This window comes from Anas acuta, chromosome 12 (genome assembly GCF_963932015.1).
Source record: "Anas acuta chromosome 12, bAnaAcu1.1, whole genome shotgun sequence".
NCBI lineage: Eukaryota > Metazoa > Chordata > Aves > Anseriformes > Anatidae > Anas > Anas acuta.
The window spans coordinates 11,634,559-11,653,379 of NC_088990.1; the positions used below are offsets into that span (position 1 = coordinate 11,634,559).

Consider the following 18,821-nt stretch of genomic DNA (forward strand, 5'->3'; position numbering starts at 1 on the left):
GTTGAGAGCCCTTGGCCAGCTTCCCAGAGGTTTGAATCCCCTGGCAAGATGCCTGCAAGAAACAGCCATTTGGCCAGGAGATGGAAATTGGAAGCCTCAGGACCAAGGATGGAGCCTGGCAGAGTGATCGGCTCGTGGTCCTTCCCCTGCGAGTCCTAACGATTTGTTCATGGACCCATTCATTAATCCTCAGACTGAGAGGTAAATATATATATATATTTTTTTCTTAAATCTCCTTTAGTTAGCAGATCACTTGTTTTATCTATAGGATACATGAAGATGATGATGGAATCACCAGACAGTGACTATTTTGAATCCACGGTACTGATCAGCCATCCGCATCGCCCTTGTGTAGGCAAATCACAACCCCAACTCTTCCACTGCCATGCAAACTTTTCTGTACAGTGCAAAAGAGCTCCCAAAATGACTCAAGATCAACGTCTTTATTACTGCGACCAAAAACAAGACTTACAAGAAATAACTGTTCCCACTTTCAGAGTCCTCATCGCAGTGCCTATACCGGCTGCACACGTTTTCATAAGCATTGCGTTGTTTCTGTGTGGACATTGCTAAGCCCCTACCTTGAGTGAACGCTTTAAATTAAACACAGACAGCCTTTCACAACAAAATTTAACATGAAATAGCTGAGCACAAATAACCTCCTCCTGTTTTTAGTGCTGATGAAGTTACTGTGTCCAAACTGCTACTGAAATACTTTTTAATGTGCTGTATGCAAGTAAGTTTATAAAGCAAAATAGAGTTATTAGATATAGAAAAAGTGACTATTTCACTTGTAAAAGAAGAAGCCTATTAAAAACGTTTTATATTTTAAAGTTCCTTTTCTATGAGTTTCTATGAAAGTGCCACAAAAAACAAGCTCAGAAGTAAGGTGCTCTAACAATGCTGTATTTGACATCACTGCAGCCGTACAAGATGAGCATGGCCAGGGCTGCCCTGGTTGTCCCACTGGGCAAAGCAGCAGTTCCCTCGTCTCACCTCAGTTGCGCCCAGCTCCTGACTGCTTTTGAACAAGTAGATTTGCAGTGTGGCTTTAGCCACACACTTTCATGCAGGAGAAACAAGGGCAGTGCTCTGTGGTTTGCTTTCTGGTGTGGAAGGCAGAGCCGTGGAGTTCCCAAAAGAAAGAGGTCAACACCTTCAAGTTGGTCCAGCTTTTGAAAACAAGAACTTGTGAATTTCTGTCTATTTCTCTGCCTCCTGAGCTGCTATCCTCCAAAAATCTCACTCTATATACACACAAAAGGGTTGTATTGTTTTTTTCCATTATAAAACAGCACAAAACCTTTCACCAATACAGCCACTTCTAACAGAAAGTTGAAAAAATGATTTCCATTGAGGTGTGAATGAGTGAAATTTTTCTGTTAAAGTTCCAGACTCCTTAAAGCATGTAATCTGGGATTAAGTTTACAGCCCAATATATAATGAAAATAATCAAAGGAGTTTTAAATTTAAAAATCTGTAATGCTTCAGTTTCAAATTCAGACTTCAAATAAGTGCCATGTGGAAATCATGCCAGGATGCAACACAATTTAGATTTCATGAGCTGAAGTCTAGCTTATGTCTTAATCTTGTTCCTTTACTGAAACTAACATTTAAAGAGAACAAGTGCACAGCAGTGACAAGCCTGCGAGTGCGCAAGCCTGCAGCAGGACCAGCAGCAGACGAGCGCACCAGTATACCAATCTACAGCAAAACTCCTGTAATTAAAAGCCTACGTCTACAAGGATTTTGAAATTTGTGCGAGCCCTGGGCTAGGAATCACTCTGTAGTTGAGATAAAAGTGGCCTCGCTCTTTTCTGGAAATGCCACAGCTGTGAATCAGGGAGCTAAATGCCACGCAGGGGCCTCGAGGGCATTCTGCAAATGACAGCCTTGGAGCTCAGTGCTCCACAGCTCCCAAATTACCTATAAACATCGACTGTCGGAGCTGACTTATTGTACCCTGAATGCATGCTGGTGATGTCATTCCAGCTCTGAGGTACTCTTTGGCAATTACAAATGGGTTTGTTTCAAATTCTGGGGAAAAGGAATAAAATTAAACAATATTCCAATGCAAGCCAATACTGTAAATACAGAAAACCATCACCAATAAATCTAAAAGGATTACTCCAATTTGTATCACCACAACATACACGGTGACATATGATATCAAGTGTGAGGCAGAGATTTGTTATGAATTTGGAAGTTGGGACCTGAAAACGATGAACAGATGCGCACTAAACCCATGAAGCGCTCAGCAATTCTTCCTCTGTTTCAGGTCAGACAGCCAGGAATGAACTTAGTTGATTAATTTAAATTATTTAGAGGCCATGAATTCACATTCACCGTCATAAACACTTACAGAGCACCTCCGCTGAACACAATGGGGTTATTTAACAGGAAAGGAAGATGCTTCACAAGAACCAAATGGGAAAGCTTAAAAACCCCCTTGAAAGAAACGTCTCTCGTTCAAACATGATCTGTACTATATCATCATTTTAAGCGGCAAGACGGACCTCTAACAATTCTTAACCTAATTTATGGAGGGGAAATTAAATAAAAGACTCTCTGAGGTTTAGTAATCTAGTTCTCATGAGGAAGAAACGTCTCCGACCTCATTAATAAAGGTCAAATTTCGGACAGCTTGTAGGGTATCACGAGCAAAGCCATTATCAGAACAGAAACTAAAAGCTAAAGGGAGAAGACCAAGGAAAACGGAGAACACACCAGCAGCGAGTCATAGCAAAACTCGTACGTAGTAGTGCTGCTGTAAGCATAAAACAGCCCGTTTCAAATGACTATTCACAACTCAGCTCAGATATAATGCACTACAAGTCCTGCCAGCAAGCGAGATAAGCCAAATCCTACTGTGCTTTCCCAAAATAATTCACTGTACATTTAACTAAATTTGGATATCAAAGGTCTGATTTACATCTTTCAAATACTAGCTTGAAAAACAGTGGGAGAGTGATGACCGAGTGTTTATTTTTTTTAAATCTAGCTTCATCTCTTGATCTTCTCCTTACTGCTGATAATAAATAAACACACATACTGGGATATAAAAAATCTCTCCATTCCCATTGTCCCAAGTTCTCTTGGGGCCACAGACTTTGTTAGGACCTAGGTCTTCTTCCCACCTATCAACAAAACAGCCCTCCAGAGATTCAAAAACCACCACCAGTTTGGCCAAGTCTTGGTCTACAGAGGTTTGCTTCAGTGGCCAGCTGCTCTTCCCCAGCAAAAAGGCTTTGCAGGGTACAGAGATAAGTTTTTACAGCGTGCAGAGCAGGGAGCAATGCAGGATTTCATGTGCCTGATGAAGATGCAGCTGTGTGTTTGGAATATTTGTCTCTTTCTCCAACTTCATCATGCACCAGCAAAATCCTGATCTACCACCATCAGGCAAATGACACCTCTGGTTGAGCCTGTTTCTGCAAAGCCTATATGAGCTGGAATCAAGGGCTTTTAAAGGGCAGCTGAGTACGAGCACTGAAATCAGACTTTATGCTCACAGACATCCTTTCATCTTCACTTCTGTCACCAGCCCCAGATACAGTTCTGCTCCCACATACACTCTGAGTTCAGATGGTTTTGAGTCTTATTTTACCTATGCAAAACATGCCTGCCACACAAGAAGTTATTCTGAGTTTGAGACCCAAAGTCTAATGGCCTGTAAGCATCTACAGTTCTGCCCTGCTGTGACAGGCTAATAGCAAACAAATGGTAATGTCCCAGTCTGACTTTGTATGTACATATTATGGAACACATACTATTTGGAAAAAAAATCACCAATATTGGATCATTAAACAAAACGATCAGTATCTGAGATGCATCTCCTTGCCAAAGGAATCTACCTTTCATGTTTCACCAAATACACAACTGTCTTTTTTCCTGATGGCCCAGACAAAACTTTTGATGACTTGAAAAAAATTAGGGAAAAAGCTCAATGTTTTCTGTAAAACGTTAAACAGAAGGAAAAGAAGCACATTCAGTCTGAAGATTCACTAGACATCAACAGCTTCAAAAAACTTCCCTTGTCAGTAGTGTCACCGCAATACATTAAAAACAAACTTTATACAAACACATTTATTTGCGGTCTATAATTACTCTCCTCTAATCACCACAAGCATTTCTGTGCAGTTAAATGAAGGATCGGCTACACTGCAAGCCGCTGCGACTTCGCTCAGTCCTCCAGCATGATTCAAACACAACGTTAGCACTCAGTGAAACAATCCTCTTGGCAGCTTCAGCCTGGATGTATGACCCAGAAAAAAAAAAAAAACAAAAAACACAAAAAACACAGTGCTGGCTTGCGCCCAAAATTTCCAAGCCAAGGGTAGCTGGCAAGCTGCAAGCGCGTGAGTGCGTGTCCACATATATACACGTACATGCTCAGAAAGCTTCTCGAGGGTCAGCCCCTGCTCTGAGCCTGGATGAACATGGGACAGGTTTGGGAACACTGGAGCAGAGAGGATGTCCTGGGTCACCGTGTCCAGCCCCTGCTATCGCAGGAAATGTCCTGTAATCCCTTCCATAAATTCTTTGGGAAATCGGTTAGGCACCGTGCTGACTTCACTCTTCCCGTCATAGAGCTTTTCCCTAATTTTGCTCTTCTGCGAATCAGAGAGGTCTCTTACCTTGCTATCTCCCAATGCGACAGGTTTTTAACTTTTTTGGATTATTCTTATTGAACAACCTCATCGAAACACCTCACGTTAGCAAGATTTCCAGTTTTTCCCTCAATTACATGTGGTCCTACAGACTTACATGAGGAGGAAGAAGGACTTGGCATTGCTCCTGGAGGGGGTGGGGGACTAGGCTTTTGTGACTAAACCAAACCCTTTTCCCCAGCTGCTTTGAGGATATATTATTTGAGGCGCTTCTCTGCTCCTGGCTCAGCAAACACCACTTAAAATAATGATATACTCAGTCCGAAATATTAACAGCAATGTTCCACGAGGAAAAGTTAACTTTACGTTAAGCAATTTGCCATTAGCAGCTTGTGTAATGTTTTATCCCGTAGTTACCTATTTTAAAACTGAAATGCATAGCCAAAATAGCTGGCAAGACGTTACCTTGGTGCTTTCCTCCATGTCCTTCGAGTTCAGGAGTGCATGGTTAATCCTGAAAACTATCCAGTCGAAGAGGGCACTGTATAATGATTTAGCCATGGAGTTTCGCACGGTCACAGCCTGAAAGGAAAAAAGGAAAAGGGCGATTGGAAATGATTCATGCTCTGCACTGAAACGTGTTTCACCTCTTAAGCAACCACGTACAATGTTCGTATTTTGCCCTCGCCAAAGCTTTTGTCTACTGCTCTAGTTTATGTTGCATACACCACTGGTCCTGAAGCCATCGGGTGTTTGCTGTGATCCCTACGCTGTTCTGCTCAGCCGAACCATGAGATGTGCCCTAGACTTTAACTTGGCTTACCCTGGTGCATTCAAGTGGATGATGCATGAGATCACACAATAAATCCCATCACCAACGGAGAAAGGAAATAAAAACAAAACGTGTATTTAACTTCACCAAGAGGACCGCAGATTTATTTGTGGAGAAGGGAAGAGGAGGGGGAATACTGCACAGCAACCATCAAGCAGGGTGGAAGCGTGTGTCGGGGCAGGCACCGCCTGGTGCCAGTGGGAGGCTGAAACCCACATAGTAAATCTGTGAACGGCGCTGAATATCCCAAGCTTTCCAGGCACTACAGCTCTCCTAGAAAGAGAACTAACGCTTCCCCGGAGGGGCCTCAACATCACAGTCCTCTCAACCACGACACGAGAGATTTCTTTCGATTGACAGTGATGAAGAAGATGTGCAAAGGAGGGTCACCAGCCCACGTTTCTCCACACTGCACGTGCTTTGGCACAGGTAGTTACACACCAAGCCAGAAAGCAGCAATTCATACTTAAGGGCTATCTTTGCTTGTGATTCCTTGGTTTAAATTTTTACCTTGAATAGTATTATGGTGCTTCTGCACATACTAGTCACCCAAAACCTTGCAATACCAGCAGTGACCATCAAGTCACAGCTTGGTTTTAGCTGCTATGTTAGAAGAAAGAAGGAAACAGGGTTCATACACAACTAATTCAGTAAAACCTTGAACCATAACAAATCAGCAGCTTTGTATACATTGCATTGAAACCCTTCCCACCAGACTTCTAACCAACATATGAGAGCTGTGCAGCCTCATGACACCAACCTGAAGCAAAAGAGCAAAGCTCACGTAGCATCATTTGTTTTCTCTCAGCTTGCTTCCACCAAAAGCTCCCTCTTTTCCCCTAAATATTTTGGGATGACATCTTTAACCATGATTGCATGCTCTTCTGCCAATGTTTTGCTCCTACATGCAATTAATTCAGTCTGTGGTCCTCTGTCTAGTAGGTTGCAAGTGGGGTACCAGGAGCCCAAGCATGCCAGCCTAAGGATGTTCACAAATCCCTGCCTCTGCACATTGACCATCAGCCTGATGTGGCCACAGCCATCTCTTGCTTGGTGGCAATAAACACTGCCAGATAAGCAATGTAGGAGGGCTAATTATGAAACATTACAACAATTAACAAGGAATCATTTGGGGAATCACTTGTCCCAAACCAGCACTGGGATGAACCAAAACCAAGGATGGAAATACGTGAGCAGTGGGGCCGAGCAGTCTTGTGCTGCAGATCAGCACGGTGCCTTCAAAGGCCCTGGGCGAGCTGCTGAAACATTGGGGTTATCCAACAAGCACACTGGAAACCAGATGGCACCTGGAAATGCACACAGGGCTATGTATTTTCCAGTAACTGCTTTCTCTTCCCTTTACTGAAGGAAAGACCTGGGGGAGTTCAGAATTTTTCTTGTTTATATTATAAGCAATATGGAAGGGGTATTTTTTTCCCCAAAAAAGTGTGTGGGGAAAGATTTCAGTCATTAATGCAGAACTACCTCCATGCTCTCTCTCAGCCTAATTAATCTGGTAATGCTAGTAAACAACTGGTGCCACTGTCACCCGCTGCCACCAAACAAACCTGTCCCTGGGGAAGGACAAAGGCTAAGGCAGAGATGCTTCTTGTTGCTGTAATGATCCGTCCAGCATAAACCAGTCCAATTAACTGGTCTGACACAAAGGCATGCAGTTAAAACCAAAAACCATTTCTATATAAAGCCAATGAAGAAGAGCATTGTTTCCTCTGTACAGTCCCATATGGTTTTCTATTACAATAGACTGTTTTTCTCCCCCCTGTTATAACGGAGAGCTGCTCTCCTTGCTCTGCTCCGGACCCAGGAGCCCCAGCACGACAAAAAACCCCAATCTCTGATTTCCAACAGTTATTTTTACACACCATGTCTGTAGCAGACAAGCTGGCAAAAGCAACATATATAGAATAAGAGGCGGGGGGATGCGTATGTACACATGGATCTCATTTGCGAACTTGTTGGCTCCTTATAAGCCAATTTCTTCTCTCGTTTGTACCAACAAATCCCGATAACTCTCGGCAGCCACGCTGCCACCCTGGGCTTGCTGCAGCGCCTGGCCCCGTGCACACAGCATCGAACTATGCAACACCTGCAGAGACATGCACCTACTGCAGCTGACTGGCTTTTAGCACTTCTTCCCACTTCAGTAAGGTATTTTTTCTTCAGAACTGATCCTGCATGATCTTTACATTATAGATAAAGTCCCTTCTCTAGCCTAAGTACATATAAACTGCACGAGGGAATATTGTTTCTTTCCAAATTAAGCTGCTACAATTTTGAGAACACGGTATCGAGCTTTCCCCCAAATTGCTGAAATGGATCGCTTTGGAAACAAGTCTTCCACCTCCTTTTTTTTTTCTTTTCTTTTTCATCTTTGGCATTCATCTTGCATTGCCACATGCCACCGTGCAGACAGTTTAAAATAATGTCAGCCCATAAAGCCCTTTAAATACAGAAAGGCTAAAAGAAAACCCACACGGCAACTTGTCCCCTTCAGCACGTCTCGCTCTTATTTTCTCTGCTCGGTGGGGTAGCACTGCTGCCGAGAGGCTGTGTAAAGGATGCTCTGCCTGCCCAAACCTCCCTGTTGTTCACAGCACAACCTGGTGCACAATATTCAGGACTTGCTCATAATTACTCAAGAAAGGAATTAGCCACACACTCACATCCACTCTGATGCAGCAAAGCATTTAAAATACATGCTTACAAATCTTTTCTATTTGAGAATTTGAAGGCTTTAACTTTTCCTGGGTGATTTAGTGATGGCATTTTCTTCTTTCCAAAGTGCTGGCACTCAGACATAATCAATGCGACCAAGCTCACGACATGCAAATGCTGCATGCATCGTACACAGCTGAAACAGTTTGTACCTGGATTTATTAGAGAAGTAAGAGAACAAACATGCATGGCCTGCTGAAGGCAACACACAACTTTTAACTAGCACGTATGTTAACTGGGGATGCCCTTTGAAACACACGGCACATAGTATGTATGTATGGCTTGTCCCCACCTAGCCTCCCTTCCTTTGCTTTTACTGATTTATAACCCAATTCCTCTAAGATCACCACCTCATAAGTCCTTCTGATTTAACTCACATTTTTAAACTGAAAAAAGGCAAAAAAAAATTTGCTTACAGCAAACTCTCAACTACACAAAAACAAATGGAAGCTCTACAGGCTGCTCTACCAGTTTCTTTGGTCTTTGCAATTGCGAAAATAAATAGTCCCATGAAGTTCTTCCAGGGAATGGTTCAAAATTCCTGCTTGGTATTTTGAAGCAGCATTTGTGTCATCTCCAGCTTCTTGTCTCTTGCATGTCTCGTTACGTGACCATTTAGGCAGATCTCTAACACTGCAGCACTCATAAAATTCACTCACAAAGCAAAATAAAAATAGCTCATGCGATGCCAAAACAATCTCTCTGGGATCAAAGCAAGCACAACATCTTGCACACACACAGAAAGATTGCTTACTGATTCAAAAACAAAATAGATCAAACGCTCTTGAATGTGGTGATGCAGGAAATAAACTGAAGACAAGGTTTTAATCAATAGGTTTCCTGCAGATAGGACTGGCAAGGAAGAATATTTGATTACAGGCATTGCTGCTTAGACGCTAGAGGTGCCACTTGCTAGGGCTGGCCAACATTCCCTACTAAGATGCTTGGTTTTGTTCATAAGATTGCATTGCCAAAGCAAATGGCCCTTGAGTTTTCATGATGGGCATTAGATTCAGGCTAATTTAAAAGCAGATCTACTTTTGGAAACGTCTTCTGCCACAATGAACAAGGGGCGACAGACTGAAGAATTAAAATCTCTCTTTGAAGCATTTTGGAGCACGGACTTCAAGTCTCGGTAGCGGCAGCCTGTGTTTTAGAGATGGCAAAAGATATAATCTTAGAAAACCAAATTTGCTCAAATTAAAAGCCTCTGCAAAACACATTGGTAGACATTCAGGTTGTTAATTCCTAAGATTACAAAGTCTCTTGACATACGAGCTCATCTTCTGTCTGCTGGTGCTCACCAGACGCCCTATCTGCCACCCCCAGCACCATCGCCCTGGCGCTGGCCTCCCAAATTCCTGCTGCCCTGCTCAGAAGCAGTGACTCAAACAGCAGAAACCAGAAAAAGGCCATACGTGGTGACGTACAGGGTGGTATTTTAGCACACCCTCTTTCTGCACTGCTTCTGTGAGGGGGGTGGGACGGACAGAGCTGGTACAAGAAGAACTCGGGTTGTTAATAAATGCCAGAATGGTTTCTTTCACCTTGTTAAGTATTCAGAAGCCGCAGGAGCTTACACGTAGATGACCTAGTTGAAATCATCCTTTTTGTTTCCTAAAACCCTGGTTAAATCAGCAGCTTTTTACTCATTCTGACACAATCTTTGCTTTAAAAAAAATAATAACTGAAGGGAAATAATTTCATGCCAGAAGCTGCGGTTTAGTCAGGTTAATTTTATGGCTTCAAATACCAAAGAAAAAAATGCCGCAAATTTAGTGCTTCGTGAGCAAATGTGTCCCTTCACTTTCATGCTTGTCTACTGGAGGTACCAAATCTAAAAATCTGAGTAAAAAAAAATTATTCTTACTTCTTATTCCTCTTAAAAACCTCACGTCTTTCCCCAGCATGCCTCCCTGAACATACCCAGAGCTCCAAGACTTTCAGAAATTGTGAAACTCCTGCTTGGGGCTTGTATTTGTGCAAAGTCCATGCTGTCACCGCAGTGTCACAAGCTGCCTGTTTTATAGACTCTGGACTTGATCCTGGAGCCAAAACCAGGGCAGTCCTGCAGCTCAGCTCTGTGACCCCATTAAGGCAGGCTATGGGGGTAGCACCAGCACTTAAGCTGCACCTACCTGTCAGCATGCAATCGGATGGGAAATCTACCCCAAAACACGAAAATGAAACGCAGGCTGACAGCAAGGTAGCCCATCACATCTCAGCTGAGCTCACTCCGCTCATTACCCGTTACCAGGGCTGGATGCAGCTGGTGCCCAGTGAATCCTTACCGAACACCACTCTTGACTTTATGCTCTCAACAGAACCCATTTGAGAAGAGGAGGTGGTGTCAGACCTCCACGTCGTGCCCTGCTTTGGGATTTTCAGCTCCCCACAGGCACGGGTGACTTTGAGACGCCCTCGTGCCGTCACGCAGAGCCCTCGGTCGCGGTGATGCCAACGCTGGCTCCTTGCCCTTTACCAACCTAACGTGTCAGCAAGCGTGATTTCAATTCGAACAGCAAAACCATAAATCTTTAGCAAGTTTTCAGCCTAAAGGAATAAAAGCCTGGAGAATGGAGGGTGGAGGAAAACAAACCCTGAAGGGCTTTTAAAGGCAAAGAGCGCCAGTTTGTCGTGCAGAACTGCAGCAACATCCCAGGGGCTGCACGGGGACCAGAAGGCAAACAGAACCTGCTGCAGAAAAAGTGAGTAAGACCCTGCTGGAAGCGATATGGCTTTAATCAGGCACTCCCATGGCCAAGGCGAGCATTTTCTGGAGTGCAGACCCCACGATCTCCAGTGAGATCCAGAGAGAGAGACAAATTCAAAATCCTCTCCCCACCTACTCTGTCCAAACCAAACAAACCAGAACCCGTATCTGTAACCGGCCTCCGACATCCAACTTTAAACATTTTGACCCAAACAAAAACACAGCATAAAGGCCTCTTGCAACCAGTATAAACACTTCCACTAACATTCTGTTGAAAAAATGCCTGCACAAAATAAATAACCATTTCTGTGCGGTGCATCACTCGACACAGTGCCTCCAAAAATTAGAAGGCAGCAGAAGCAAAGCGAAGTTTGTCGCTTTTGCTATCGCTTGGGAAGAGTGTTGCATCAATGCACTGAAAAGGCTGGGTGATGGACACTTGGGTACAGGCAGGGGCAGATTTATTTTATTTTATTTTATTTTATTTTATAACACCAGCCACTGAGTGGCTCCCTTTAGGCCAGGCACATTGGACAGCAGAAATCTGTTATTGCAGCTTTTGGGTCACTATTGGAAGAAAGGTGGCTTTTTTTATATTTTTTTGACCCTGCTTACTAAATACAGGCTCAGATTATCAGAAGTGAAATTTAAAAGCAGAACTGGAAAGTAAGTGTAAGCACCATACTGAATTGAAGCCCTGGGAAGATTAAAACCCTGTAGAGTTTAATAGTGGGCAACCCTTATCCTGCTTCTTCAGCATTAAACAAAACTATGAAACATCCACAAAGATGCACTGAACAATGCTGTTGGTCAACACAATGTTAAAAATTCAGCAATTTTGGGTCAACTTGATGTTATTACATCCTCTCCCCATTTTTCACCAGGGGACAAAGCAGACACGGGAGCGAGGTCAATGCATCCACTCCAGAATTGCTAAAAGCCACGAGTACTTGAAAACAGGATGTTTAAATGCCATTTCTCAGGCACAAATTCATAGGGTTCTAAAAGTGCAAACATGTCAGAAATGTGCTTTGTGTATCAAGGTCCCTCTTTGTCCATTTTTCTGCATTTCCTTATGTGTGTGTGCATCTCATGATAGACACTGTCGGCGTTATTTGCTCACACAGGGTAAAAGCCTGTAGCCAGTCCTTGTATTCTACAAATGCAAAATTCCCATTCATCCCCCAAAAATCTGACTTTACAAGCAGCTCTTACTGCAAACTTTCCCGTAAGAACTTGCACTAATCTCTGCAAATCAATTTTTTAGAACATAAATGCTCTCAAATGCAGGCACAGAAACTACCTACAAACTTTCGTCTCCCAGTAAAGCCAGAAATCCGCCATAGCACACACAGAGCTACAAACACACGTGTGCACGTGTTTCCTGCCCTCCAGGAAGAAAACAAGCAGCACCCGCTCTCCTTTCAGGCTGGGATTATCAAATACTTACAAAACCAATCACAGCAGTTCCAAGATAACAAGTAATGTTTCTTTGCAATGAGTGTGAAGTTTGCGAGAGTTTACGTAAAACGCAGTACAGGCACAAGTTAAGTTCTTTAAGTAAAGCCACTCACCATAAAACACTTAAGGTTTGCTGCTTGTGTACAACAGAAATGGAGATTCCTATTCTCTACAGGAAATAAGATATGAGTGCAGGAAGAGAGGAAATATCCCGCTCTTCCTTAGGGCCTTTGATAGACTTCCTATCATTTCTATACAAGGATGAACGGTGCTTCCAATGAAATATTCACGGAAAAAAAAATCAGGATTCTTCCTCTTCAGGAAATCCCTCAAAAATCCAAGCTGTATACATATTTATAGTGCCTCTATGGGGGCTTTGTTTGTTTGTTTTTCTTTTAATATGTGGAATACATTTTCTCTGTGTTATCCAATGAATCAATTCTCTTTTCTGCTCACAGGGATTTGGCAGTAAAACCCAGGAACCTGCTGATAGCCCACAAAAAATTTAGAGAGCTATTATCTGCAGATCACACACAGGATTTGATTTTTGTTATAATTTGACGTCTGTTTTAAAATGCTTATCAGCCATTCCCCTTTTTCCCCATTTATTCTCCAAGGTGAAATTCAGCTGCATAATTACATTTGTACTAATTCTAACATAAATGTCTTATTCCAAGATGACTCACAGGAAAAAACACATTTTAATACACACTGAATTTTGCCCTTGGTATTCAACTAATGTTTTCTGCTGTTGCCTCCTTCAATCACTGCTGTGGGTTTGAGCAATATCTATAATTTTCAAGTAGGGGGAAAAAAAAAAGGTGAAGAACTATATCTGTTATCTTATTGCACTCAAGGTATCGACAGAATCATGCTGCACATGTGAGTAAATGCTGGAATAAATCAGCTCCTGTTCTTAAAAATGTTTTACTTTAATATTGGCAATGCTTAGCCAGCGTGATTGGCAATGGTTAACCAGTGAGATCAGAAACAGCAGAAACAAGAGCACTGCCAGCTCCCGTAACACACCTACTTTTCATCTCATACAGGGGCCGAATCAACAGGAGCAGGTCTTGGGCATTCAGCACACGCAGGCACCTAGGCGATGACATTCTCTGCAGCTAGCATGAATTACGTGAGCACATAAAGCAGACACAAAATACAGTTTTACTTAAATCTAGCTCAGAGGTACTCGATTATCAGGTTACTAATAAGACCGAGCGTGCATGCATATGGAGTGCTCGTGTTGGGGGAGTACCACAATAATGTTAAAATTAAGTGTTCATGTCTGCTGCTGTTACTGCTCAGTGAGGGCTGGGGAAGAAAAACATTTGTAAGGTGGATTTGGCTTTCTTGGTACTTGCATGGACAAGAGAACAGCTGAGGCAATGGTTGTTAGGTCTGTCACCCCTGTTCTGAAGTGGAGCAGCAGATAAGGAAGGGAGAGATGTGTGGCTGTGAGGCTGAGCTAGGGAAGGAGCAGAAGACAATCAGGCTGGTGATGAAGTGTAGTAGCACCGCATACAAAGCCTGGCTGTGCATCAGATCCTCTCTGTGGCTCACTGAAGCTGGGACAGCATGTCAGTGGACTGCCAGGTTTGCAAAACAGATGCATAAGCTATAAGCTGCTGGGATTAGGCAAGGTCTAAGTCCTTCTTTTTGTCCAAGTGCAGGTTTCGGTGACTAACTCTTATCTAATGTCAGGTTCAGTGGGTCCCAAGTCACACGTGTGAACAGAGAACGAAGGCTTCCTGCTGCTCTGCTCGCTTTCTGTGCATTACCCAAAGTGTCATGTGTCTGGTTTGCATTCACAGCCGCGTCCTGCGGTGAGAGATAGATTAAGCAGCTTTTGTGGTTCCCCTTTGGGTCACAGGACATAGGCTGAGACAGGCAGCCTTAGCTTTTTTTTTTTTTTTTTTTTAAACAGGGGCTTAACACCCAGAGGAAAGTACTCTTGCAGGATATCAGACTCAAGCTTAATCCCTATCTTGGCATCAAGGAGTATTATATCATACTCAGGCTGAGCAAGGATGATGTAATTTTCCATGCTCATATTTTATCTGAGCATCATATTAAAATCCTGTCGTTCTCTGGCTTGCTTTTCCTAAGAGATCTTGAATTGTTAATGCAGCATGCTGACTCGAGCCTGGAAAAGGCTTTTTATGATTTTTGTTTGCATTGATTAAGGACGAGGAAAATCTTTAGAAGGGTCACAGGAAGAAGAGAGGGAGCAGCAGATGTAAGAGGAGTTTAATTACCAAAAGGGAAAAGTTAGTTTAGAAATGCTATGAGCTTTTCTATAAAGGTTCATTTTTAGCTTTTATTTCTATGAATGTAGCAGCAAACAATATACCCTCCCAAAACCCCTAAGCCCTGCACTGCCCTAAGTGCTGGTGTCTGAGCTCCCAGCTGGCTGCCACGTACCTGCAGAAACCTCCTGCTGTCACCCTGAAGCCAGGGGACAACAGGGGGTGGCCTGCCAGGGGATCAGTAAACCCAAAAGGTGTAAGTGTCCCTCGTGCTTTCCAGACCTTGCTTGTCATTTGGTGGACTTTACAATGAGAAAAAAAATAGACTGAAATGTCATTACAACACTGAATCGTTCTCCAGTGCAACACTGAAAGAAGCATTTTAGGTATTAGAGATATTTTTAAGTCACTTATGAAGCTGTCAAGAGGCAGAGCTTTTTGTTGTACTAGGTTCCAACTTACATATCAAATGCTTATTAATTTTAACTTGTCTTGGGCTCTCCCTTCTCTAGTCCTCATTTCCCAGCACCTTCCCCAATCTCTTCCAACCAAAGGCCTGTCTCCCATCTGCCTGCCTGTATCGCTCAGAGGTAATCAAACCACGCAGACACTTCCCAGAAAATCCAAACCACAACCAGAGCAGTAAAATCAGTGGTTATGCCCAGTGAGACAGTCTTCCTGTCTCAATATACCATCAGGTTAACCAGACAGTCCTTCAGAGCTTCCCTGCTAGTCTAGCAAATAGGAAAACCCAACCTTTATTATTATTAATTAAAAAAATTATATATTTTTTTAAGATGTTATTCCACTCTTTTCATCATGTGTTAATTTGCTCATCCTTGCCCCACTCTCTATCTCGCTTATGTTCCCACTGAAATCGCCGTTCCTGTACTAACACGACTTCTAAGGAATAACTTTCCCCTCCTTACTCATCCTCCTGTCATCATACGTACATAAATAGGGAAAACAAAGTGGAAAATCTGAAACAAGAACAACAACATCTCCTGTGGGTGTCAATTGTATCTCAGCTGGTGGTAGGCAGGACTGAAGAGGACAGATGGGAGACCCGTCATTCCCATCACGAACTGCAGCCTGCCTACTATTTATTTTTAGAGCTGTTTTGCAAGCTCCTGTCTTTAATATTGTTGGAGAGATGAATATTTGTAACACGCTCTGGTCATGCTTTTCAGAAAAATCACCCAGGTTACAGTTAGAACCAAACTAAATCAACAAAGATCTCTTCAGTGATTTTCTCAGTCTCCATGCTGGAGCCATGTGGTTGCAAACGTCATCTTCCTAAAAAGATTTTAGTCAGTCTTCAGCCTTTGTACAATGTGGTTAGAAAATGTGATCTGTAACAAATTAAAAGAGAAAAAGAACAAAAATACCCTCTCTTCCTGAAATAAAACTCCTCCGGAAAACAAGCCTGTGGTTCTCAATTCTCCCTGTGGAGGAAAGGATGCAAGGAGAGATGTCCTACTGAAGGCGTGATCGTGAGCTCAGCATAAAGAGCTGCCGAAGGACAGTCACTGGGCAGCCAAATTTGAAGGCAAGGGAAAAGAGAAGTGCTTTTCTCCACCTGTGTTCACCCAGAGTTTTTTGTATCAACAACTGAGATCCCAGTCAGACTTCCAGGTCTTCCTTTGTCTGTGTTTTCACAGTGGAACCGGTACATAAATAAATTAATGGGTTACTCAGTGACACAAGAACAAGGCATGTGACCTGACCCGAGGAGGAAACCGTAGGCTACACTTAGGGAAATTTGTTCCCAAGCTCACGGGCACCATGTACCAGCATTCCAATTGTGAAGCACAACACATGGCCAAAAATAGCACTTTAGCTATAACAGCCAAATCCTGCCTTTCTGTTGGCCCTTCCCAAGCCAAAGATGTGATCGTAGAAAAACTTGTTTTGCCAGTCTATCCTTGTCCTCACCACAGGTGTTGTGTTTTGTTTTTTTTTGGCAAGCCTTCTCAATGCAAAACGTGTCCTCGTCACACCTCAACTACTCCAGCTACGGAGGCACAGTCTGTGCCACAAACCCTGTCCAGCCACCGAGCTTCTACACCTCGTCCTACATCACGTGCTGATGAACAGCCTTATCAGCTGGCTAAGAAATCAACTTGGATTTACTCAGATTGAGATTATAGAGAAAATCCCATATTCCTACCATCAATACCAAAATTACATGCTGTGTGGGAAAAGCTGACTTGTTAATTCAGGAATGGGTGGTTTCCATTCTTATAAAGCATTGAGTTTAGTGTAAATTTAAATCAAGAAACTACTGAGGACACATACTAAAGGGATTCTATGAAATTAAAGCACCTTTTCAGTAATCAAATATAATTAAAAGAACCTTTAACGGAGTCTAGAATGGATTTGATGACAGAAAGGGCATCTGGAGAGGGGAGGCTGATGACAGGCAGAGCACTCTACGGAAAGTCACCATTTCTCTTCCTGAAGTCCTTATTTTGGAGTCTGCTCAGAATTCCAGAAAGCTGAGTCTTCTATTTTCCAAACACCAGTGCCAACTTGATAGCACAAACACTGCTGATACACAAGAATTTACAAGGCTGCATGGGCACAGAGGAGAAAAGTGAACTGAACAGTTCTGGCACAGCAATGTTGAGATAGGTGCTGTCACCATGAAGCTCTGCAGCTTTGGGAAATTCTCATAGACACGAGCTCCATTCAGCCAAATCTCTGCAACATCTGCCATGCACAGCTTCACGGAAACATGAGGACACACAGTCATATTACACTGTGAAAAAAAAAATAAATCATCAAAGCACGTTAAAAAAGACCCATCACTGATGGACTCGGTCCTCCTAACAAAAGAAAGATGCTGCATCTCACAATGAAATACGTGCAGCCCACCCATCCTAAAAAAAAACAAGCGTCTTGGCTAGTCCATGCTCTGCCACCAAGCATGGCTGTACCTGGCATTTTGAAGAGGAAATGAAAAACCTAATCCCATAAAGAAGTTTCTTTTGAAGTTTTGCATCAACAGTGCCTTCATATTCTGAAGCGGAGACACTTGCAGGTCTCTTAGAAGCTTTGTGGGGTTCCAGGCTTATTCTATTAATATTTTTCTGTAATTCTGAATATACTCATCAACGTACCAGCTCTTCAAAGGAATCCTGCTAAGCTCCAAACGTTAATGACCTGTGGTGACAATGAGTCTCATAGGCTAATGGTGCCTGGTATAAGTAGGTGCTTCCAGCAGTTTTGCTCCTTTCTACTTTATTAAGTGTCCTTATACGTCAGGACTGAGAATATTCATCCCATTTTTTGCATGCTATTAATTATTTTGTCTCCTTCCCACTTTTTCCCCTCTGTTATTTTCAGTCTGTTAAGTGTTCATAGTTAGTTGCAACTATGATATTTTCCTTTGTGCTTTTTTTTTTTTTTAACATCTTAGATAATGTCACGCCATTTGAAAACTTGGCCGTGGAACTCCATTCCTTTTCTCTCTATAATGGTCTGAAAAAGGCATCAGACAGTACCACCACTAGCACATGAGCTAATGAAACATCACTCAGCTCTTTGCTGTAATGAAATACTTTTTTCCTCTCATTAAGGTCTGCTCCACAAGGCTTCGCTATCTCGCATTTCTGCCAATTAACTGTTACCTCGCTGAAAATAAAGTGTTCCCTGCAAGCTCAACCCCAAACACGGCACGGCTTATCATCTGAAATAACCATCTTGGGAGTATCTCCACGAACACGCCAAAATTCATCCCAAGTAAAGACAGCTGGGGTGAAGTCACACATCATGACATGAAGAAGAGATCCGATGGCTTAGTGTTACCAGAAGGGAGAGATGTGCCAGCCCTATCAGCTACCCCTGGTCGTGGCTCCTCTCTCCTTTTCTGAACCCAGCACAAGGCTGGTGTTTGCTGGCCTTTTTTTGAACCAACTTGACTTAGCCAAAGGACACAAACCCAGCAGTGCCTCCGCTCCCAGACTCTCTCCAGGCTGGCTAATTGAGTCAGGACAGCCCCAGGGATGACAAAGATGTGAGAATAGCAAGCAGCAAGAGGCAAGTAACCTCAGCCCCTCTTCACATCATCCTCAGAGGGACTGCCGAACCGCAACCTCCTGCATTTTCATTGCATTGACTACGCAGGTCCAAAGAACCCCTTGGTCTTTTCTGTACCTAGCAGATTTTCACAAGCCTGAATACTTCTGTTAGCAACTCTGACCTGAATTGCATAAGCA

General features: G+C 43.0%; 1 protein-coding gene across 18 annotated transcripts in view; it reads right to left on the reverse strand.

Annotated features, from left to right (window-relative positions):
* The window catches only part of MYO9A (myosin IXA), a 192,915-nt gene that overhangs the window by 73,327 nt on the left and 100,767 nt on the right, over window positions 1-18,821 (reverse strand). For all 18 annotated transcript variants that reach the window (XM_068695727.1, XM_068695738.1, XM_068695739.1 and 15 more), the window contains one exon: window positions 5,076-5,192. In XM_068695727.1, the coding sequence (XP_068551828.1) occupies window positions 5,076-5,192 (117 nt within the window). The remainder of the gene's footprint in view (window positions 1-5,075; window positions 5,193-18,821) is intronic.